We start from the raw sequence: 24,680 nt of genomic DNA, 5'->3' as shown, positions 1-24,680 counted from the left end.
GAGAAAAGACAGGAAACGTACTCATTCTTTATCCTCCTGCATCCTCCCACCCTGCCTTCCCTCAGTCCCTCTGCCACTGACTCCCATCTCTCCTTCTGTCTCCGGCGGGTCTGTTCGCTGTACAGAGCGGCGGTGTGCATGTGTCGGGGAGCCGGGGGAGCGCTGCACTGTTCTGCGCACTGGTTCCGCTGGACATCACCGAATAACGGCGCTCGACAACCGGGTGGTGGTGGAGGGGGAGACTGGACCCGGACCAGGAGCAGGAGCAGGACCAGGAGAAGCACCGTGGCTTCTTACAGCCCGCTCTCCGAAAACATGTCCGAATTCTTTCTACTCGCCTTTCTAGCCCTATTCTCGGGATTATTTCCGTGCGCCGAGCCCTCGACAGTGTCGGACGAGGAAAAAGGTAAGGAGAAACCGGGCCGTCGGGAATGCGCAGTCCGATGAAACTTGGCACCGCTGTCCGACGAATGTTGTGCAGTTGCTGGATATAAACCTGATTTTTTTTTTCTTAAAAGGCAGCATTCATGAATCATAAATAGTTGATCCTCTGAATTTCCTCGTCATTCTGTTCTGTCCAATGTGGGATGCCTCTCTGGAAGTCTGCATCCCTTTTTTTTGTTATCATTCAGTACGTTAAAATGTTGCATTATTTGCAACCCAGCTAATAAATCACTAATCACTCATTCAACTTGCCCAGTGCTTGGAGCACAGCTTTTGCATGTGTGCATTTTCAGGAACATTCTTGAGGCTGGTTGGGAGCCTGGATAGATTCAGCGGGTCTGACTGCAGGCGCGTAGCAGTGATATCGTACCAGTGCAGCAGGTGAAAATATCCCTGTACCAAAGTGTATTTTGGGTCTCAAGCTGTAGCTTGTATCTCCGCCGTAGGATCATCGCACCATCGCACGGAGACGCGATTGATACGACTAGTTGTGCACGATCAACTCCACATTGCGGTGTGCAAGCCTAGCAGTGATGTCGGGGAACTCGTTTTCGAGCAGCATATTGATTACTGGGTGTCTGAATTTCAGTTCTGTCACACAACGTATACGGCGTGTCCGTGTCCATGCCGAGTTTCCCACTGACAGGCTTCTCACGATCAGCAGTCTTTCTGTAGGTGTCACATGAGATGTAAGGATCGTTGTGGGTAAAGCCAACCAAACTCACTTCACCTATTAGGCTCTTTAATTCGCAGAATATTTCGGTTACAGTCTTTATTCATAGAAGGATACATGTTGAGAGTACCACAGATGCAAGTTTAACCACATGGATCCTCAAAGGAGGAAAAATCAGTAGGATATTTAATTGCAATGAAGATGTCATTTCTTTGCTGGAGACTGTGATTCTTAGGTTTATTCTTAAACTTTTTAACCTATATTTTAAATTTTCAGGGCTCCCATTTGAGTATAGACATGCTGAATTACAGGCACTGGGCATACATGTACTATATAGAGTCAGAGTGGTTTGCAGTTACATGATTAGAAAACAAAGCATACACAAATGCTTCAGTGAAACATAATGTATGTATTGTATGTATATCCATTGATTGCTTGCATAGAGTTCATAGTTCCCCCACTTTTTCATTTCCCTGCCTAGCAGTGACTGTGAAGCCAGCTCGGCTTGTTGTGAGACCGTCCCAAATGTCACCAAATGCCCCCTCCGACATAGTGTGGAAAACAGGGACTTAGAGTTTGCCTGGCAGTCACAGTAGGAAAGAAGAACACTGTTTACCTCTCTCTGTGCATGAAATGAAAAGATGAATTTGTTTCATGAACTGCTCAAGGATGCCCCTGCTCTGAGAGGTGGTGAGGGGAGGGGGGGTGCACCCAAATTTGAAAAGACTGTTGGAGTTTGTGTTTGTCAGCATTGCAGCACTGAGCTTTATTAGTGTAGCTTGAACCAAAGTGAAGAATTACATCATATTGTCTCATCTCGGCTAGTGGAACAATATTTCAGCTGAGAACAGTCAAAATGAGACATTCATACACACACACACACACACACACACACACACACGCACCCTCACACAGATCTGACAGTATATGCATCTTTGTCGGTATACTGACGCTGTCCTGCTCTTCTGACTATGCACCGGGAACAAATGAAAATTCTCGTAGCCGGGTCTAATTGGACGGTAATGATAATAGCATTTCTTATTTCTTCCAACACCAAAGCTGGTTGTTAGCCTAATTAGTTTGAAATTAATTTCCTTTGTGGTAGGAGCGTTGTTACGTTGAATGCCAAGTGGTGAGTCCGTGGTTTTCTCTGCATGAGTCTGAAGCATTTCCAGAGCCCATTCATAGGATGGCATCGACTCTCTGAAATGCCTCCACTGTGTTCCTCTCCTTATCGCTTGTGTCCATCTTACATTGGGTGAGCTGACCTGGCTGAGCGGCACACTGCTGCTGATCTGACAAAATGCCTGAGAAGTTTAGACATAACACAGTGCGGCCTGTTTATTATATATATATATATAGATATAGATATAGATATAGATAGATAAATAGATATAGATATATATAGATATATATTAAATGAAAATACCTTTGATCTCAGTCAGTGACCTCAGCATCAGATAAGCATCATCTAGTACAAACAGCTCAAGGTTGTTTGAAATGGATACCTCAATTAAAAGATGATAGTGTAGTGGAAGACACAGATAGGTCCGTGCACTAATGCATGGAAGGCTGCCTTTAGGAGCTAATTAAATGAGATAGTGAGATAGCGTCGCTGAAGTGTATGTGAATGCCTATGTGTGTTAGTGTGTATATGTGTGTGTGTGCTACAGAGGCCAGAACAGGAAGTCTAGGTGATGGAGAAGTCATTCAGTGTCTATTTGCAGCATGGTGACCAGTACAGAGCAGTGTAAAGGATGAAGTCTATAGGTTCTCTTGATTTTAATCACCAAAATTCCCTTTACACAAATTCTTTTTCTTTTTTTTTTTTTTTATTTCAAGACATGAGGGTTAACTGACCACACCATGGATGTCGTACAATACATGGACAAAACCAAACAGTGTACACCACACAGATAATAAAATAATAAGATAAAATAGTCTAGGTCCAGTGTATCACCTTAATGATTCAGAAAGTGGGTTTTATTTTGTTTATTTTATTTTGCTGGATATCTTGGCCTGGGCTCGAAATGTAAAAAAAAAAAAAGATTAATGTTGCATTATTGGAAATGTCAGCAGTCTTTCTGTAGGTGTCACATGAGATGTAAGGACAAATACTCACACTACTACTAATGATAATGATGAATATTTCTTAGGCACAGTCAAAGTTGTCCTGATGCCAGTGAATCACTATGTAATCAAAGCCAGACTGTCGGTGTTACAGCAAGGGTCTTCATGCTGCAGTTCAAGGATTTGGGCAATAATAATCTCTGACATCTCTACAGTGACTATCTATAACTCTGCTTCCTTTGTGCTGCTGAGTTAAATAAATGTTCATTCTACTTACTGTCACTATTGGATCCTTACTCATTTAATAGATAGCTTGGAAGCAGGAAATTGGTCACTAAATTGCAGTTGGACATAATAAATTGCAGCTGAATGGAGATTATGTAAATCGCTTGACTGTGACAACACTAAACCAAAAATTCAGACTGTTTTTGATGGTCTCAGAAGTTCTTCTGAGACATTCACCCTACACTGAGTTGGTGTTACGTCAGGATCAGGATGTGGTTTTTACAGAACTGCTGGGTAGTGACGGTTGACCTTCAAAAGCTGGACTGAGTTTTGTTTTCATAGCTGTTTTACGTCTTTTTCTGGAAAGCATTAAGACAAAATGAGCTCGTCAGCTGCGAGGCCTCCTTTGTAGCTCGATTTTCTGTCCGCATCCTGTTCTGACATGGCACCGAATGTGCCCACCTCAGCAAAAGGTGATCCCTCAGGACGGAAGGTGGCCTGCACTCACCCGGCTACTCTGTCTTCACCCAGTGATTGAAGAAACCACATGTAGATTCCAGTCAAAGCTGGTTTGGAGAGAGTAAATAAAGTGAACGCAGATGACTGGATGAAGGGGAGGGTGGTCTGAATAGAAGGCAATGTATGTGGAGGTCAGCAGTGGAAAACCTGTGGAGTGGGTGCTGGCTGGTGTTTTTATTGGCATCTGTGTCAGGTGAACTGTACTTCAGGTGTTTTTTTTTTAATTGAGCATTGCTTCACATGTCTGCTTTGGCTGGAAAACCAGACGAGTCATCACACCAGCCCGTCAGCTTGTTGCATGTGGAGAAGGTCAGCTTCAGTTTATACATGAGCAGATTAAGCACTTCTACCAAACCTCAGTGTTTAATTTTTTTTTTCTTCCTATAATCACTTTAAACATCATACTAGTCATCACAGGTTCTCTGAGGTTTGATTGAAGCATGTTCTTAGACAGCACTTTTGCAGGATGGCATTCAGTCTTTTTTACGAGCTATGGAATTACATTAAAGTAGCTGACACATCTATTCAGTGATGTCAGCTGAGTGTTGTTCGTCGTTGAGCTCTTATATCTATCTCAGGGCAGAGGTGAAGTATGGCCTCAAGCAACAGGAGGGAGCACTGAACCAGCCCTCACGTCTCGTTTTAAGTCTGCAGTACGATAGTGGAGCTCACTCCTGTAGGACAAAGTTATTGAATGAAGCCATTGGATTTTGATAGTGTCACCTTTAATATCTGGATTGGCTCAGGTTGTGAAAGCCATTGGTTGTTAATTGACTTGTGGCATCGATTCCCAATAGAAGGAGGAGCAACGTTTCTGACCCACATGATCTATTTGTGTTGATATTCTGGGCAGACTTAATTATGTGGGTGGCATGGGGGTTTCACATTAGATTTTTCCAAAACGTTACATAATTTAAAATGTGGATAATGAATCAATAAGTTTTACTTAGAGAAGCCCCATTTTGCAGGCGCTGAATCCAAAAGCTGGGCTCAGCCGTATGTTGAAATGGCTGCTAGATTAAAGAAGTGGAGATAAATTATTAATGGAGTAAAGCACAACTGTTTTAATGCCAAATATGCTAATGAAAATAGGGCTCATAAGGGCCGCGGTCGGATAAACCACTGCACTCACAAGTTGAGTCTTGTTGAGTCTTTAATGGGTGATGGATAAAATAGAATCCATCATGAAATGAAATATAGGGCTGATGTGCCTTGTGAATAGGAAAAACTTATGCTCATGCACAAGTGAGACCTTCTGCTTTAACACAAATTCAACAAACCGAACAATAAAACAGATTTGTATGCCTTCTATGGCACGTCGGTAGTTACCGGGGCTGGCTTTCTGGTAACTGTAAAAGTTAGTATGCTGGTGGGTGTGAAAAGTGAGGTCTGAGTTGAGAGAACATCTTTCTGGAAATGTCTCAAAGGGGGGAAAGTGTCTCCATCTCAGGCTAAAATTCTGCCTGTCAGTTTGAAAGGGTGAGCAGCTAGCTGGATGGAAGCAGCACCCTGAGGAAATGCCCCGTGTGTAGCGCTGTGTGCTCAGCCTGTGCAGACGTTCAGTGCAGCAGCAGTGGATCCTTGTTCAGCAGATCACACTGTTGTTCTCACCTGGGTCTTCACTCCTGTCTGGACTGACCCACAGGACCTGCAACTGCAGCCTTCTCTTTGTTCATTAAGCTTTTGACCACTTAGTTAATATGTGCACTCATATGTCCTCAAATGTTCACCTAAATCCTAAGATAGCAAGGATGTTTCCTGCAGAGGTTGTGTTGCCATGGGAATAGTTGGTGTAGAGTACTTTCCAAATACAAAGAGAAAGGGAGCTGGAACATTAACTTTACTGTTTTATAATTTAACCTTACACTCGACTGGTTATTTATTTTTATTTTTTTTATCACTGATGTCTGTTGTCTATTCTCACAAAAAGGACAGAGCCACTTTGATTGATTAGCTGAATGCGTGGCATGCTGTTGGCTGACCCAAATCATTTTTGTGTAGGTGTTTTTCCATTGTTCTGTGCTTCATTGAAGTCCTCAGAATGACAAAATGACACAGAAAATGTTGCGTTAGTGTCATAAGCTGTCAAAGTTAACATGATAATGTACACTGTTCATTTAAAAAAGAGTTAAGGGGGCTGTCATTTTCTGTGTGTGTGATGTGGTGGAGAGGTAGCCATCTTTTGGAAGTGGCGGGGGCAAATCACCCCGCATTAAAAGTTTACTCACTGTTGTTTGAAAAATCTGTTATGTTTCTTGGCACACTCACTTCCAAATATTAAACTGGCGATATGGAGATCCCCTGGTTAATGTATGAGCTCGAATGCGCTAAGCCGATGGCCCGGTCCCAATAAGAAACATCTTGCTGATTAATACTTTAAGATTTGATTCATCACTTTTCGTGAGTGGAGAATATTTCCTGCTAGTGTCCATACCAGACACAGCACAATTAATTCCGGTGAATAGTCTGGAGATGGATGCTCTGCTTGTGTAGCAGCCCTACTTTGTATTTCAAAGGATTCAACTCAGTGAAGTTTTTCCAGAAAAAAAAAAGAAGAAGAAAAAAAAAAAGCTTTGCTGAATTGTGAGACGCACCTGAAAGTTTTGGCTGACCAAATAAATTGTGGACAAAAGGCAGGTGTTCAGACAAACTGGAAAACTGGATAGTGCAGGTGGACCATGACCAATCAGCAGGTCAGAAGTGCTGGTGTCAAGCCCCGAGTGGCAACGGTGGTGGCCAGAGGACCAGAGTGAGGGCTGCTGAAGCCTGGCTGGGGACTCTCTCTCCCAGCTGCCACCTGGCACAGACCGAGGGCTCAGGGCCCCATCATGCAGACTTGGCTCAGAAAACCAGAACAGGGGAGGGATTCATCCATCCCCCAACGAGCTTCATTCAGCAGACAAACCCAAGGCCAGTTGGTGATGCTGCGCTGTGTCCTTCTTAAAAGAGAAATTGGTACATAGAGTAATTAAGAAATATCGAGCCATCGATGTGTTTCATTTTAATGTCCACCTCTGTAATAATCCATAATTTCTTTTATGGATTTAAACATAAAATGCGTATGCATGAACAGCTAAGCACAGAACTGGATGCCTTTGCCTGATTTGTTTTTCACTCATCCTCACAAGCCATTGCCTTTTAAAGAGCTAAAATATATTTCAGCCATTAAACAGAAGATGAACACACACAATGAAACGATGCAGGGCAGTGTATTGTGTAAAATGTTTACATGAGGCACAGAGCATTAAGAGCTTCCCGGCTTCTTACCAAACTTTTCTCTCAGTCCATACTGTATGCTGTGCACACAGACATGAACATGCAGGCAAACACATGCACATACGTGAATTAAGCTTTTCTAAAATGAACGTCTGCGCTCTGTCTGTGTTGTGGCTGCCTTGCCTGGCAGAGCTTACTGTAGTCCAGTCTAGTCAGATGGAAGATGGAAAGGCATCATTTTCCTGCCTGTGTGCAAAGCAACGAGTGCCTGCATCAAATGTGCAGCCAACTCCCATGAATTTCTGGGCTGCAAATAAGAACATCTTACAGTCTGATTCTTTCAATATCAATTTAGTGGAGTCAGCCTAAGTGTATGTCCAAGCGTGACAGTGCACTAAAAGAGGTTTCTAGGCCTAAAATATTTGTGAGATTGCTACTAAGGATGAATAATTTAATGCACTTTGATGGCATAGTGCATGAATTGAAAATCAAAGATAAAACTGCACGGCTGCCCTCACCTACACCTGCAGCAAGAACACAATTCACTCTCAACAGCTGTGATACTGTTGGCCCACGAGGATTGAGTTCAGTCTTGTGGCAGCACTATCACTGAGTTACTTTGTGTTAAAATTAGATTGCCAAATACATCACCACCAGCTGTCATCAATCTGATTCAGTATGATTCCCTAACATGCTTCCGAGTTGCTATTGATCTCTGGTCCCCACCGCCCTCCCCTCTCACACAGTGTTGGATTGGGAGTCCTATTAACTGTGTTCCCATCAATCACAGTTTACCCATGTTTGTTTGTAGAAGTCTTTGATACGATTACAGCACTGCTCTCGCGCTCATGCTATATGGTTTTTCTCCCGTTCCAACTCTGTCGGCTGATTTGAAATGCGTGCAGTTACTCCCTTCTTGCTTTAGTGATGTGCATCACTGCTCAGTAGCAGAGACCTGAGATTAAGCACTCGGGCCTCAAACATGTTGGCTGTCACAGGTATCTCTCACTGCTCGGTGCCTGATAAGGGCCACTTGTTCCTGAAACAGCCCTTGCCAAGAACAAAACCCCAGAGAAATACGAAAACCCCTTTAGACTTACTGAGATTTAATATGTTTCTCTTAGAGACTGCTTTCCTATGATTGCGTCTGTGGCCTTGTACATGTCAACAGTTGAAGATTAGTGCCTATGTTTTTTTTTTTCTTTTTGTTTGAAGAATGATTGGGATTTTTTTTTTTGCCCCTAAAATTTCTTACGTTTTTCTATTTCATGGTTGTTCGGCCTGATTTTACATGCATACTCCACAATTACTCATACTTTTGAACACAATGTGCCATACCTGATTCATTTCCATTTAATTCCTAAGTGGAACTCTCCCTAAGATACAGAAGCCAACAATACACTTGGAAAAGATTTCCACAGAGAGCTGCAGTCACACTTTTATTCTGCATTTTAAAACTAATTCCATTTTTCGGTGAAATTATCATTTCCTGCTTCTAAGTGCGACGCCTGAGGTTCTTTAAGACATTTCACCTCTCATCTGAAAGGATGAGAGGTCCAGGTGCCTTCATAAGTTCAGTTGCCTTCATATAGCACTGACTGAGAATCTTCACAGGCATGATTTCCTGCCAACAAGAGGCAACACAGGACAGGTAGTCTTTGGTGGTAATCTTTTTGTAGTAGTACATTGATTGAACGATGAAAAGTGAGAAATTGAACAAACAACAAAATGGGAGCACACTGATAAACAGTATTTAAACCACAGAAGAGACTGTGGGTATGCTGTCCTTATTGAGTCCACACACTTCATACTACTATGTAATTTAAAATATTTCGCAGTGTAATAGCTAATAGGTTTTTCATTGTTTCATTGTTCTTGAGAAGAACTTAGCAGACTGTTCATTGCTGTAAGTATTTCTTCATCATCATTCATTATTTTTCTACACCAGAATGCATTTCTCAAAAGGCAGAGAAACACAAGGGGATACCCGTCACCAGCCTGTCACAGGCTTATGAACAGACAATCACATTCACACTCTCATTCACACCTAGGCTTAATTTAGGGTCGCCGCTTCACCAGATGTGCATATAAATGGACTTTGTAGGAAACTGAAACCACTTGAATATGTGAAAAACATTCAGAGTTCTCACAAACGGAGCAGGGTCACATTTAGATTTAGAAATCTGTGTGAAATATTTGAAATGAATATTGGCCTAAAAATAAAAAGGTGAAATTCAAATGAGAAAAGCTAAATTCAAGAGATGCAAAATAAATTTGCCTGTGCCGAAATGTCTGCAAACATCTGTGTATGTTTGTGTTTGTGTTCAAACAAGCGTGCATGTGTGCCCAGATTACTGTGAAAATCTGTTTAAATGTATGAGATAAGGTAAGCAGCAGTCATTAGGTGTAAAATGAACTTCGTGCTGCAGGAGGTAGCCCTTTAATGGTAGAAAATGATCAAGTAAAGATCACAGCAGGGTAGCTTTCAACTTTTGGTGATACATCAGCTCACAGTCACTGTCATCATGAGGTGACAGCTGAATATTCAGAGTCAATAACAGAGGTCATGATGAGATGTAATAAACCCCTGCTTTGCTAGAGTAAAGGTGTTTGTGGGTGGGGGGGTAGGGGCACGTGACCCCCTTTTGTTTTGGTACTGCTGGTATGAAGATGCATTTGGTGATTTGATCATTTCAAATACAAACACAATTGTTTTAACAACAGCAACAGTTATGCTGAGTGTTGCTCTTTTCAGATATATTTAATTTCTACAATTGTGAGTACAGTGGCCAAACATTTGACTCGGTTTATGCAATCCAACAAATGCAGGCTGGTTTGTGTTTGGCTGGGGCACTTGTGAGGTTAATACTGCAGATGACTGTATTGTCTGACATTATTGTTTCATCATGCTTGCTCCGTGTAGGGTTGTTATTGTTTTAATATGCGCTCATGTCTGTCTACTTGTCTTTTTTTTTTCCTGTCTCATGTTCTGCTCATCTTTTCATCCCTGTCCGTGGAATTAACAGCCTTTCTGTGGATAAAAAATCCAGGGCATAATTCTAGTAAAGCAGTTTTTACAGTTGGGTGGGGCCAAATGAGCAAAACAGCGCCATTAAAGGTGTTTTAGGGAAATAAGAATACAGTGGAATAGTGCAGCGTCATCTTGCAAATGTTTAATCACTGTAACCCGATCTCTCCATGCTGAGGTGACATTTACGTTGATGTGCAATAAGCATGGGCACTTGTTCAAAACAACAGATTGCATGAGGGATGTTTAGTGACATAGGTGTTACCGCCGTCGTAAAGGGTGTTGTTGCATGTTTGCTTGCTCCTGAAGTAAGTCTCTGAAATAGTCCATAGTGATGTACAAACAGCATTTACTTAAGAGCTTTTCTGTTTGAAAAAGGTTTGATGTTTGATGAACCATTGTCAGCTCTGATTGTTCAAGCTCTTGACGCCAGAGACAGTTTTTCATAATCAAGCTGTGGTGTATACGTCCCAGCAGAGACACAACATCTGTTCTGATCATTAGAGAATCGCTTTATCACCATTAATCAGGATGTGCCAATAAAGAAAATAGATGGTACTCTCTATTTAGATCTAAATTAGACGCCCGAATTTGGCAGAATTGTGTCAGTTTCGCTTTGTGGCTTTGTTGGTTGAAAGGCTTCAAGTAGCGTTTGCTTACTGTCATATTAAAGAAAATGTATTTACAGTATAATGCACTTTATCATAATGGCATTACAGAGACAAATGAAAACATTAAAAAGACATTAAAAAAACAATCAGACTAACCAAAAATCAATCAGACACCACAGCAAGCAAAAGTAAGTATAGCATGAAACATAGCGAGCTGTGACAGGGTGCCTACAAGGCATTGTGTGAACTCGATGTCCCAGCCTTGATCACTGGCATGTATGCTCATGAAGCACACAATACAACAACACACAAAATTAGTTCAAGTTCAAGTTGAAGGGCACAATTTTTATTCAGTTTGAAGTAGTATAGTATTTAGACAATATTAAACCTGAATAACAGAAATAATGTAGAGCTTTTCCAAGCTTCCAATGATAAATAGTGTGTAATATATGTCAAATTTTTTTTTTAAATGGCCATCACAATTTCCCATAGTTATTTTAATCAAAGAGCATGATTTTGTAAATCAACAGTCGCACAAAGATATTCAATCTCTGATCACATAGGACAAAGAAACAAATCATCACAACCTAGAAGCTGGAACTAATGGAACAAGGGGATGTTTGGTATTACTATTCTGAATATGACTCAGGTTACTAGCATGTATAAATCACAAACACTCCAAAATCAATAAATGTCTTGCCACAGTTACATTTTTACTTTTACTCAGAGCCATAAATCCAAAGCCCCGCCTAATGAGGATGTTGACTAATAGATCCAGTGTTGATATAGTGGTGATTGTTCTTAAAGTGCCCCCCCCCCTTGTTATTAACCTCTGGGATTCTACAAAAGTGTGCATAAATGTTGTGAGACATTGTAATGACAGTAATTGGCTATGTGACTCTTCCCCTAATCTCTTATGCAGAAGTAGAAATTACCTGACAAGTGGCTTCTATAACTGAGCGACCTCTCCTGAGATGCAGTTCACCAAGGCAGCCTATTAACCGTGTTGACAAGTGTGTCTTCTTGTCAGGTGTGTCAAGTCTTTTCTGTGAAGTTCCTTAAAAGTGACTACAATACATAAAAAAAAATCAATTCTAAAAATAAACAGTCTCACAGAAAAGAGTGTCTTCAAGGGCTGTCATCATCAGTTGTGGCAAGCATGACATGACAGTTTTCATTTTTAGATATACTCCTCTTGACCTTAGTCTTGTTCAGCTAACCAACATTTTCATGTCTGACTCAAATTTACCTCAGTGCTCTGATTCATCATTCATAACAGTCGGTCAAGAGAAGGCGTATCTGCTCCCTGAAGCCTTTGATGTAGTCGCTACAATCCCGAAATGAAGTCTGCGGAGACATTTCTAGGCGGCCTATGTTTTCTGACTGCACCACTTTTTCGATTTATCTGCCATCACACCAAGCTCCCTGACACAGTTATCAGAGGTCAGGCTGCAGCAACTGTCTACCAGAAACACTTCTCACACAGGACATGTTGCTTATCTCTGCGGTTACAGTATCCCTAAGGAGGTCTCAGGGTGATGTCTTTGCCAGAATTGAACTTGTCAGACATAACGTAGACCTGCACAATGGCTTAAATAGATATTTCAAAATAGAACTGTAATTGTGGTGACAGGGATGCACTGATTCAACCTAATGAACTGATACTGGCAGCAGTGTTCCCTAAAATGTAGAGCTATTCCTTTAAAAACAGTTATGCAGTCACTGTGGTTGCGGTTTTTTATTAGTGTACAAACACATAAATTATCTGTACTTACAGCCTCTTGTTGCCTTACAAATAAAATAACGATTCCTATCAGTTCCACACAAAATGGGATACAGATTTCAAGGAAGAGAGATCTCTGGTCAGCGCTCGGCGTAGGCAATAACCTGAGCATATTTGTCGGAGCTGGGAGAAAAAAAAATGTGGGCTCGGTGGATCCCTGCCGACAAAAACTGGAACAGTGGTAATATATCAGTACCCTTTGCAGATCTTAATCCTTTGATAAGCTGCTGGTTTTATTGTTGGAAGATATGAAGCTGAAAGGAATAAGACTGATGCTGCTTTCTTTTTGCTAAAAAAGAAGCATATTGCACAGGTCAGCTTGAGTATGATAGGAGTTTATGAAAGTATCACCTGGTAGTCAAGCCTGGTCGCTCTCACTTCTATAGAGCTGTTTGAGAATATGCAGTATGCCACATGTGCAACAGCCAGTGGAGCTGCTACTTCTCATCTAAATTGCTACCAAGGCCTAAATTTGGATTTTCATTCAAAGCCTTTGAGTCTTGGGAGAGGATTTGCATCTGCCCAGTATTTTGGTGTGCCCAATTCCACTCTTGTGTTTTCTGCCAGTACGGGAAGTCTGCTCCACGACAAGTTTCACTTTTGTTTTGTGGCTTACTTTGGCATGTAAGATGTTGTTTTCTGTTTTGAGTGATTAGAGAATTCCATTGATAACTCTCATAGCTAAACTAATATCTATACATGATGAAATTAAAAGTCTGTGTGATTCTGTCGGAGATTAAAATGCTGTCAACCAAATCAAACAGCTATCACTTTAAGAGGTGTTAGCCAGCCGGTTTCTTTCAGAGGCATGCTGGGACCTTTCTGCACCTCAAAATCTTTCATTTCCATAGCTGCCTTAGTGTGAATGCTTGCTGCAGGCGGTGTTTCCCTGTGGAACACAAGCTCTTCATTATTAAAGGCCCCTTGCCGACCATCCTCCACACTTCTGACCTAATGACTTTCTGGAGAGTGGAGCCGCAGTTTAAAGCTCAGCCCTGTTTTGCTCTTTCTCTGTCTTCTTCTGGAAAAGCAGCCAAAGCACAGCATCCTTGCTTTTAACACAAATCGGTAAGATGAAAAAAAAATGGGATTGCCCTGTAAATCAAATATTGATGTGTGTTCTCACGCAGACAAGAGAGAACTAAAGTTAATCTGCACAAAAGAAAGATGCTTCTTGTTAATAACTGCACAATCATCATTAAAGAGGCAACATGCATTTCAGACCAAAGTTGCTCTCTTATCCTGTTATCCTGGAAGTCTTACTTTATGTGGAAGCTTACAGAAGATTGTTATTGTTATTCAGAGGTTTTTTTAGGTTATCGATCTCATTATTGTAAAAATATTTAACACAAGTGGCCTCTCACCAAGGCTTTAACCAAATAATGGTACACTACAAAAAAAAAACAAAAAAAAAACCTGTTCATGCCAGACAGTGTATTTAGAAATTATTATGATGTTTAAATACAAGCTAAAAACTCATTTGATGCTATGTTTTATGGTGGGTTTGTACCATTCATTAGCAGGTTGACAATAAATTGCATATCAAACACCTTTCATATTAGCTGCAATTTGGAGCCACCTGATCAGTTTCAGTTGCTTTGCACAATAAAGCCAGTTAATTGTTGCTCGCCTGGATGCAGCTCTCTACTGCTGTCCCTGAGCAAATATATCCTCCAATAATCAATCCCTAAAGCAATGTGTGTAATTTTCATCATAATGACTCTCACTGTGTAATGAGACATGTCTACATTACATTTTTACTGGTGATCCTGCACTAATTTAGATGAGCAATAGAGGAAACAGGCACAGCAATGGGGAAGTGGGCACCATATAATCTTTATACTCTATTTCATTTAATTTTATTTAAACGTCTAATTTGACTAATAACTTATAACTTTTTCAGTTTTTCTTTCTTCTTTTTCACTTTACATGGGTCATCGGGACAAACTTGTCTTGCCTGTACAGCAAGACAAACAGCATGTAGTTTCTATGTAGTTCTACATGATAAAACTCATTTTGGGACAAAAAAAAATCAGAGTCAAAATCAAAATAATACCTCAAGTAAGTAAAATAATACAAGTCTTGAAATGCCTGTTTTTTGCCTGTGTCTGAGAAAAGAGTTATAGCATAGAGGCCTCTAAAGCCTGTGCAAAATGCTGAAACCAAACATCCTGTAATGAAGTAAATTAACTTTATTTATGTGGCACTTGCATGTAGCAATACCCATTGATGCTTAGCCCAGACTGAAAGCGCAGATGCCAGAGGGAGGAAGAGACAAATATTCTGTCTTTGAGTTCTGTCTTTGCAAATATTTTCTTATTGTTTTTGTATTATTTTTCAAAATAATATATATCTTTTACATTTCACTTCTTAAAAGGGTAGCCTCTCTGTCTCTACGCTCCCTTTTATAATATCCCTACTCCTGATGTTTGTATTATATTATTTTCTTCTTTCTTATTATATTTCTCCTCTTTATATTATATTTCTTAACACACATGGTCTGGCAGTAATGCAGTACTGATGCAAATGAATCGAGGAGTAAGAAGAAGTCTTCAGCTCAGGTCATTCCTAACCTCATTCAGAGAGCATGGCGTAAACATGCATGTCGAGCTTATTTGTGGATTCACTTTTTGTCATTGTATTATCTTTATGTCTTTAATATTGTTGGAGTGGATGTGTTTTTAAACAGTGATGATTCTAGCTAATATTTGCTTGCATTATACTGGCTGCACACTGGCAGTTCAAGAAAACAATAATTCTAATTCTGCAAATAATAGTAAAGGCCACAAGTTCATATATACACACAGATGTAGACTGAGAAAACATATTATCATGCTTAGGTTACTGCAGCTTTGAAATCTAGAGTGTGGATGAGGCAGTACTAAAGCTTTCTGTTCCAGGATTTAATATCAGCAATCAAAGTGTGAGCTTTAGGCCTTGTATAAGAATTTTAAGTATGCAGCATACATAACATTATGATCAATATGTCAGTCAGCTGTGGCCCTATATGAGCAGTATATGTACTGCATCTAGTTAAGATCATGCTGTTAACTTTTCCACAGTGAAAGGCAGTGGTGTGTTTGTTAGTACATTAATTCATAGCCGCTGTTGTTGAACTGCAGAAATGACTTTGTTCAAACAACAAAGAACCACAAGAAAAAACATGGTACCTACATGTGAAATGATAAATACGACAGGGATAGGGATAGTGTGTATAGAGCAGCATTTCAGAATGACGAGTTAAAGTGAATTCACAATGTTTATATATTTCTGCTCTAATGTTTATTTTATTTCTCTAATGTTCATATTTATTTTTCTACTCTAATGTTTATATGTTTATATTTTCTACTCTAATGTTTATATTATTGCCCTTATGTTTATATTTCATTCACGTCTTGCTCTGAATGGCTTAAGCTGGGACCTGAGTACTAATTTCGTACCATAACATGTAAATGTCCTGGTATGACAATAAAGTTCCTTGATCCTTGAAAAGTGCGACCGTGAAACTAACAAACTGAAATGTACCTTTATTTGGAGCTTTTTCATTAGGTTTACTACATTTAAAAAAGCAGCAGACATTCACATCAGTCAGGTAGAGGGAGTGTGGATATTGGTGACAGGCGCTGCTTAAAATTCATTAACCGTCGTGACAAGACTGGCAGGGCGTATTGCAAATATCAAGCATGTTTGATACAGGACCTGACTTGATAAAATGATTGCTCTGTAACTTCTCAGCGGTGTGATGACGAGTTCTCTCCTTGTGCCCATATTGTTGAACTGTTTGACCCCGTGAACCTGACTTGAGTCTGCCCCACTTTAACAGTTTCAATTTCTACTCTGGTGAACCAAACCTACTAGTGATAAAACAGCAATCTACCGAGGCTAATCAAAGAAAAAAAAATGGCATTGTGCATATGTGCTTTCACTCATTTAACTAATGAGACTTACTTTCAGGACTGTATGGGCATGTGTGATCTGTGTTTGATTGACATTTCCCCAGTTGTTCTGTTGCACCTGTTAGGGCGGGACAGCTAACACTTTTCTCATTCTTATTGGATCATGACCTGTGACATCATTTGATTCCCCCATAGCTCCTCCCTACCACAGCAGAGGCCTAAGTGGAAACACCTGTGAGGGTGTGCAGGGTTTTGAAGGCAAACTAGGACCAAGGCCTACTACACACATGCTGTGTTACTGCTTTCAGTTTTTCTTTTCTAGTTTTAATCACTGTCTATTCTTAGTCACAAAGGTACTTTTACAAGTCTGTGTCTCTACCAAGTTGTTATGGCTAACATGTTAGCAAATTGTGGCCTACCTACACATCCAGCAAACATGGAGCTACATTAGCATTCATTTGGAGTTGAGTACCTGGCCACCTGACAAATGTAAGTCCAATACTCATTTTCCTTTTAACTCTGTTTTAGCCTCTGCCAACCTCTAAGAAAAATATTGTTAATGCGTTATTTTCTCTTTTCTATAAGGACAATGCACAGTATTCAATGCTTCTGTAAATATCTTATTGTTTGACAGCCGGTTCATTTTCAGTTGTGTCCTAAAACCAATGACATATAATGCTGTTTGACTAAACTAATTCCTAACTCTGTCCATTGTTTGGCACTGTGAAGGTAGTGTACAGTGGGTCTTCTGAAACTTGGCAAAAACAGCTGCCAGCTGCTGCTGAAAGCCAGGTGACTGAGTGCTGAGTCTGAACACAGTAAATTGAACTGAAAGAGGCTAAAAGGCTTTGCAGAGCTGCAGAGTTGGTAAATAATTATCTGTGGGTTGTTGTTGTTGTTTGTAGTCACATACTGTATACATAGTATGGATCATCAGTATATTTTTTTTAGGTAGCGGTTGTGAGTTGAGTTTTTAGAAATGCAATTAGCTGTTCAGTACTGCACTGTTGATTTGATTTATTTACTGAACTATCCCTCACCACATGGTACCCAGTCTATATAAGCTTACGATCACACATGCTCTGTCTGTAGAGTATGTGTGGTAAGTGGAGTTGAAATTAGATTCTTCTTAAGGTCACCATTAGGCCAGGGGCAGTCCAGTGAATGGTATATCTCACCACTATCTTTCATGAAAATCAGATTTTTCGCAGAAGGCAGTTATAATCTGGAGAAAGAGAACTCTGCTGCAGTCTTTGTCCCGTTGCACTTTTAATTAAAGGAGAACATGGGAGGCTGTATAAGGCACCTTACCCCGTGGGGAGCTACACCATTTCATATTTCATTTTAATAGCAGGTTGTATTTTGCAAAGGACCTTCACCTGGCAGCTCTGACTGGTACTGATCATAGACAGCAGTCATTTGAGGAGAAAATTGAATTTTTACTTTGTCACCGTGTCTTGTGCATGTCACGATCTGAAGGCACACTCCTGTTTTTGGTGCATCTGTTCTCTTTCTGATGTAAGAGCTTGAACTGTCGGCTGTCTGCATGAGTGCTGCTTTAATTTGACCAAACATTTAAATGCTATTATTCCATGGCAGATTGCACATTGTGTGTTATGCACGCATATTTGTATGATCGCTGCGTGTTTGCACAGCCTCTGCATTGTGCTTGTGAAGCTTCACGAGTGCATAAGCTCAGTAGAGTCCTACACCCCGTGTATGGTGTCATAATTTCCATAGGATGTGAAGTCAACTGTTAATCTCACCAAATGACTCTGAGGACTAGGCGAGAGGCATTAGAACAGCTGGAATCAAGCTGTAAAACAGGAAAGTAGAGGGTGAAAAATCTCTCTGTAGAGACAGTGTTGACCATTTCAATCAGCCCAGAGCAGCAGGGGATGGCAACTTCCACATTCAACATGGTCACAGATGGGTGCAATATGTGCAGCGGTGATAACAACAAACAACATCATGCAAAAAACCCTGCTGCTGGCATGAACAGTCTGAACTTTTCACATTTCTTTGAATAAGAGATAGTGCTTTGTGCTTTCAATATGAGCAACACTTATCTACATTTCTATGAAAAGCACAAAACACTAGCCCTGCTGAGGAGAGGATAAAAAAAAAACAAAAAACCCAGTCAGTGAAATACCAGACAGCTCTTATGTACATATGTATTGTTGGATGTTTTTATTAACCTCAAATTTTGGACATTTTTAAATTGAACCTGGTCAGGTCATTTATTAAAGATGCAGGTCATTTGAGAGAAGCTTTTCAGCTTCATATCCAGTTCCAGGGTAGCATGGCAAGCAAAAAAAAAACATCTGAACAATCCTCAGGCTGTAATATTGACAGATGAGTCATATGGCCATCTTCCTGGCTGACATGAGCCTCATTATTTCCTGTGAAAACTGACAGTAAGAGGTCAGAGATGGTGGTATTTAGCTTTGGGCTATTTGCTGCTTCAGGAAAGTGAAATCAGAAACACTGAGTTTCTTTCTGTAGAATGTCTTGTATATAAAAAAAAGCTGGTGCAATACACAACAGGGGCAAGACTTTATCAAATCGTTTAAAAGGAGGGTTGAACTTTTGATCACATTAGAAACCCATAATTGCCTCAAACACTTATAAAATGAAAGATTTTTTTTTTATACACCTGCTACATTAGGTGTTGTAGGTTGCTTTAAGTTTCTTCAAAAAAGGTCTTTGAAGTATTTACTTGTGCTAAGGAAAATATATAATATAGAAATTTAATAAACAGCTCTGAAATAGATTTTATTTTGCATTTACTGTATGGTAGATCAGATATTATTTACTGTATGGACACTTTGTTGGATTTCTCACTTCTTCTTAAAACAGAATTAAAAACAGAACTAACTGAATCGACTTTGCTTGATTTTGTTAAGCCTGAAACCTTGTTGTTGCTGCTTGTGGATTTAATTTTAACTTTGTTCAAAAACCTGTTCAAAAAGGTTAGAACCTGCAGATTTTCACTTGCTGCTGCAGCGGATTATAACAGTGTGTGATAATTGTTGTTCAGTTGAAGTAATAGTCATGTGGTATCTTATTTAAGCCTTTTCAAACAGTGAAAATGTTATGGTGGGGCTTTTATTCTAATATTGTGAACATAAATATATTTATCATTACTTCAAATGATAAAAAATGTAATTCATTTGAATTTTGTCATAATTGTTTTTCTTTACAATGGGATACATATAAAAATACATCCAGCTGTACTATATTTGAAAGAATCTGTATTAAAACTGCAAGCATATTGTAATCAGGCATTGTTGGTACACCTGGCTCTGATATATTGCACCAGCCCTAATAACTGATCAGATGTGTATATAGAGGAATGGCATTGGAAATAGCAGATCTACAACCTTCACTGTGTCACTGTGAAACACTTACCTGTTTGGAATTTAGCATTTACTTCCTGTGCTGCAATGCACAGGAGTTTTTCACGTTCAGAAAAATCTGACATAGAACAGTTTTTGTCCTGCTACATCTGACAGCAAGGCACAGTATTTTAAGACTGTGTAGGTGTCATACTATATACCATTGTCATTTTGAGTGACTGGAAGACAACATATCTTCTGTTGTGCTTTGACACAGCCTTTGTGATTTCATCACGTCATTTTTGGCACCGGGATATGCCAGCGGAGAGCCTAGCTGGGGCCTTGCCACAGCATCCGGCTTACTGCTCTGTGACTATGATAGGATTTACTGATAATGTTAATGTAGTCCAAGAATCGCTCTGTACATGAGCATTGCATCTCCCACCCCCACCAGTGCCCACCAATGGAAAAAGTGGCCCTGGACCAGAAAATGGGAACCTTTTACACTGAGCCAACACATTCAGTGTGAAACATTGTGTTTACATTTAAACAGTGCCAATTTACTGCTTAAGAGCAACCATTATCAGTTCCATTGAGGCCAAGATAATTGACTGAGAATTTGATTTTCTCAGGCCAAACATGATTATGGTGTTGCTTAGTGGGTGTCTGCAAATGCTGATTTGTTGCAGGTTGTTGAGGCTGGAATTCAATCAAGTTGGAACTATTGATAAAGCTATTGCCCTTGTTCTGAGAAAATTGTGCTTCAACAGCTATTCACAATGTTAAAACAAATAGACACTGGTGAAGTAGAACATCAACATAATTAGTGCAAATCAAATGTCTTTGAATATATGTTTTTCTTACGGAAAAAAATACATTTTCCTCCCGGTCAGCCCTAATCTGTCTGTTATTATATTATATTATTATTAGGATCACCCTTTTTCTCAAGCACTGGGCTGCAGTATATGAGCTGAGTGACAAAATGCACCAATATAAACAATGTTTGCATTACATAATGTGTTAATGAAACTGATTCTGAAGAAAAAGTCAAGCGTGAAGTTCTGTGACCTTGGACAAATCCTTGTCACTGTAGTCAGAAATATGAAAACTGCTGATATTGACCAAATAGTCCTCAAGTATAAATAATCCTTGTATCTGTCCATCATTAGAGACTCTTACGCTTATCAGAACGGAAGCAGCAGCAGCTGACATTGAGCCTTGTTGTAAGATGTCCCAGGTGGCATGCCATAAGGGCAGAGGCAGGTGGTGAGGAGTCTTCGACACCGACTTAAAGAAAAGTGCATATTAATCAATGTGAAAGAGTTCACTCTGAAATTGTTGCCTTCTTTTCCAAGCCTCGCCTTGATATCTTGGCCTGTGTTTTGTGCCAAATAAAACACAAAATACTGCTGCTCTCGCTCCACTGGAAACACTTTCTTAATAGCTCGGCAGTTTGTATTGCTTTAACTGTGCGATAAGCCTCATGGACACATGCTTGCACACAAAAGGCTGTGCTCTATTTTAAGTGGGGGATCTTTCGATGTTCTAACCTTCTCCTTATAATTTTATAGTGTTGTTACTAAGGGAGCTGTATAACCTACAATATGCCATTCTCTGTGATGTAAGGTTACTCATGTCACTTTCTTGTTTACAACCAGGCATCACACTGTGAGTGTGCTGAGTAAATGCTGTTATGTTGCTTTGAATAAAAACCCACATTTCCATTATGATCTGTCAAGAGCAACAAGGCACTTCTGCAGCAGCGTAGCTGGGAGGTGGTCATAAGTGCCAAACGAGAGAGAGCCTGCACATCTTTTGAATTGAATGTTTGGCTTTACCTTAGAATTGTAAGGTGATTTTCCATACGCTTAATTAGATGCAGAATTAATAGTAATGTCTTTGATGGATAAGATAATAATGTTCACCCATAGCTGGCACACGTGTAGGGAGATAATAAGATCGTCAGTTGCAGAATGTTAATCTTTGACTTGAAGTTCAAGGCCGGTCTGAGAAAAAAGGGACTCAACTGATGTTACATCAAAGTCTGTTTGCAGGTCTTGGGGAGTGCTACTGCATGTGTGAAAATGTTGTATAAAGTCTTTTGTGGCTCCAGAAGGATCTGCGTGAAATCTGATAAACTGTCTCCATTGACGTCACTGGAGTCAGCATTTGTTGGGTCAGAGGACTATAAATTTGGAAGTAAAAAATAAAAAAAATCTGGGGTTGAGAAGTGAGCTTGTCAGCGTCTTGCTCCTCACCTCAGCTTGAGGCTACATTGTCTGCTGCTAGATTACTACAATGCACTACAGTTGCAAACAATCACTACAAATTACAGTGCAACACACCCATTGCACTGAGTACTGTAGGCAACAGGATTTGACAAAGACGGAGTGAAATAAAAAGGAAGATAATACAGTGTTACTGAAGTGCAACACTGTATTGGCAGAGTACTTTTTAAACTTAACTACAGCAAGGTTGTTTCTAGAAAAGATACAGACGATAAGTTTAATAGCTTATTTAGAGATCGGTGAGAATATACAGCATGTAATAGAATCTTTGATTTCTAGGTCCTGTTAGTTCTGCAGTGTTCATTATACCCATCAGACCAGTGTTGGACAAATGAAACAGTCAATGATTTTTACATTCCTACAGCTTTGCTGGCCATGAAATGTAAAGGTCATCCTTAGATTTGTGCATATGGAGTTGGAGCCAAGGAGCTGCCAAAGTTAAGGTCTTCCTCTAGGGGATGTGTTTAAAATCACAGAAATGATTCAGCCTATAGCATAAGTTTGGCACTAATTGAAAAGCATGGGATTGCCAGTGAGGATGACGTCAGAGGAAAGCTCATGGCGTGTACAGAATGGAAAGAGTGTTCGCTGCATTTAGGAGGTTTATTTCTGTGGCGTTCTGGTGATGCTTGTTGAGGCAGGTAAACCCAAAAACATCAAGCTTCATGCATTGAATATCATGAATAATTTACCAAATTTCATTCCATGCTGGGCAGTAGTTGTTGAGATATCTTTGTTTGAACCAAAGTGCTGACTGAAAATTGCCTGGATATGCCCTGCCCTTAGGTGGAACAAATTTAACGTTTCTTTGAAAAGTATAGATGAAATCTTGTAATTTGGCTGATGCAGCTTTTTCATGTACACCCTCACCAATTTCTTTTTCCTTTTTTTTTTCCTGGATGTGCCCAGTATTATGTTAAAATGAGACAAAATTTTGAGTTTGGCATCGGCTCAAGGTGTCATGAGCAAAGTTTTTGTTTTGTGTTACACAGCATGTCACAGTGAAGAATGGACTATCTGCTGTGCCTTACCTATAATGCTGTGCCGTTGTAGTGACAGAGGCATTTCAGTGAATGGCTTCTAATCATGTCTAATGTTCCATGTAAGAGTCTACCCTGTCTCTGTCCTCCCTCATCACAGAGGCCACACTATGCTGCTGTTAAGTGAGTGTGTGCACATGTACGTATGTGTGTTTGCAAGGCAGGGCTTGACAGCAGCACATTTGGCTTCTCAGTGGACCATGGAACTGCAACTCAGACTTGGAAGTGCTCAGATGTCTCTTCATAGCCAGGTCTCTTGGTGCGTGACCTTATTCCCTGTGACATTTTCAGCCATTAATCTGCAGACGTATAGTGATGGAGTACCTCTCTTGGGTTACATTGTGCTCGTGTCACACCATTTTCTAGATAGCACAGAGGTCGTGCAACCCTGTGGTGGGGATGCTAGCACGAAATTTAGCTTTGATGCAATCAGCTTTAATAGGAGCCTGCTACAGGTTTATTGACATTTTTCATGATATTATCAGTCACGACCATTCAGATATACTGAATAGCGTTTAGTAATGTTGAGCTATTGCTACTTTTAGCAGCTTAGTTTTGATTTACTGTCAAGGGTTTACTTTCCATGGGTGGTAGGGTGGACTGGGGTGTGTGCATGTGTATTTTTGTCTGTCTCACTTTCATATTTTCAGCTTGGTGTTTTTATTCAAGTCTCTGTAAAGATTGTTTTTACTGTCCTGCCACCACAGTCCAAAGGAGAGAAGATCTGAGCTGATAAAAATGTTGATTCACTCATCTGAGTGGAAAATACTTTTCAGACTTTTCATCATGAGGCTTGCCTCTCAAGCGACAAACTACACTCTGCCCTACCTTTTTGCTGGAAGTTGTGGGGGCAGTACACAGCCTGAAATGAATACATGCAGACACTGCTTTGGGCACAGTTCTCTTTGTGGAAAGGATGCAAATATAACAATAACCAACCAATAAGTATCAGGAATCTACAAATGAAACAAAAAATCATTTAAACAGAGATTTACACAGTATTTCTGTTTTTTTTTTTGTTAATTTACCATTAGTACAGAAAACACAATAACTTATTTTAGTATTATTTATTTGCTCAAGTGGTTTATATATAGATATATTTTTTTAGGTGCAGGTCCCATGTCTGTAAGTCTATCTCATGTCTGCTGATGCTGGCACAATATATATAGTATTTATTATAAAATACATGCATGTTTAAACATAGTTACTCACTATTATTTTTACTCACTCTGAATCATTGCAGCTACCTGCGGTCTCTAAGGATCAGGATTATTCTGACACATTTTCTAGGTTTATCTTCAAATGAGCAGATAAAACTAGGCTTAATGTTCATTTAGCAAAAATCCAGGGGAGAATTCAGAGGTTGATAGCCTAAGTATATCCTGCTCTTATTTCTCCTGAGTCTATACCTGTAACACAAAACATAGCAGACTGAAACTTTGACATTACATCCACATCCATAGCCAGTGATAATGTTAATGTTAGCTAAGAATCAAGAATCTTTATTGTCATTATGCGAGCATAACAAAATTTTGCAGAGACTCCTGAC

At 39.9% G+C, this 24,680-nt stretch overlaps 1 protein-coding gene across 1 annotated transcript in view; it reads left to right on the top strand.

The window, feature by feature from the left end:
* Window positions 1–315: 315 nt before the first annotated feature.
* lrp1bb (low density lipoprotein receptor-related protein 1Bb) overlaps window positions 316–24,680 on the top strand; it is a 241,714-nt gene continuing 217,349 nt past the window's right edge. Inside the window, exon 1 of the mRNA XM_041056911.1 lies at window positions 316–406. Coding sequence (XP_040912845.1) covers window positions 316–406 — 91 coding nt within the window. The remainder of the gene's footprint in view (window positions 407–24,680) is intronic.

The sequence above is a fragment of the Toxotes jaculatrix genome, chromosome 15 (assembly GCF_017976425.1).
Source record: "Toxotes jaculatrix isolate fToxJac2 chromosome 15, fToxJac2.pri, whole genome shotgun sequence".
NCBI lineage: Eukaryota > Metazoa > Chordata > Actinopteri > Toxotidae > Toxotes > Toxotes jaculatrix.
This window is presented reverse-complemented; position numbering and strand designations above follow the sequence as displayed.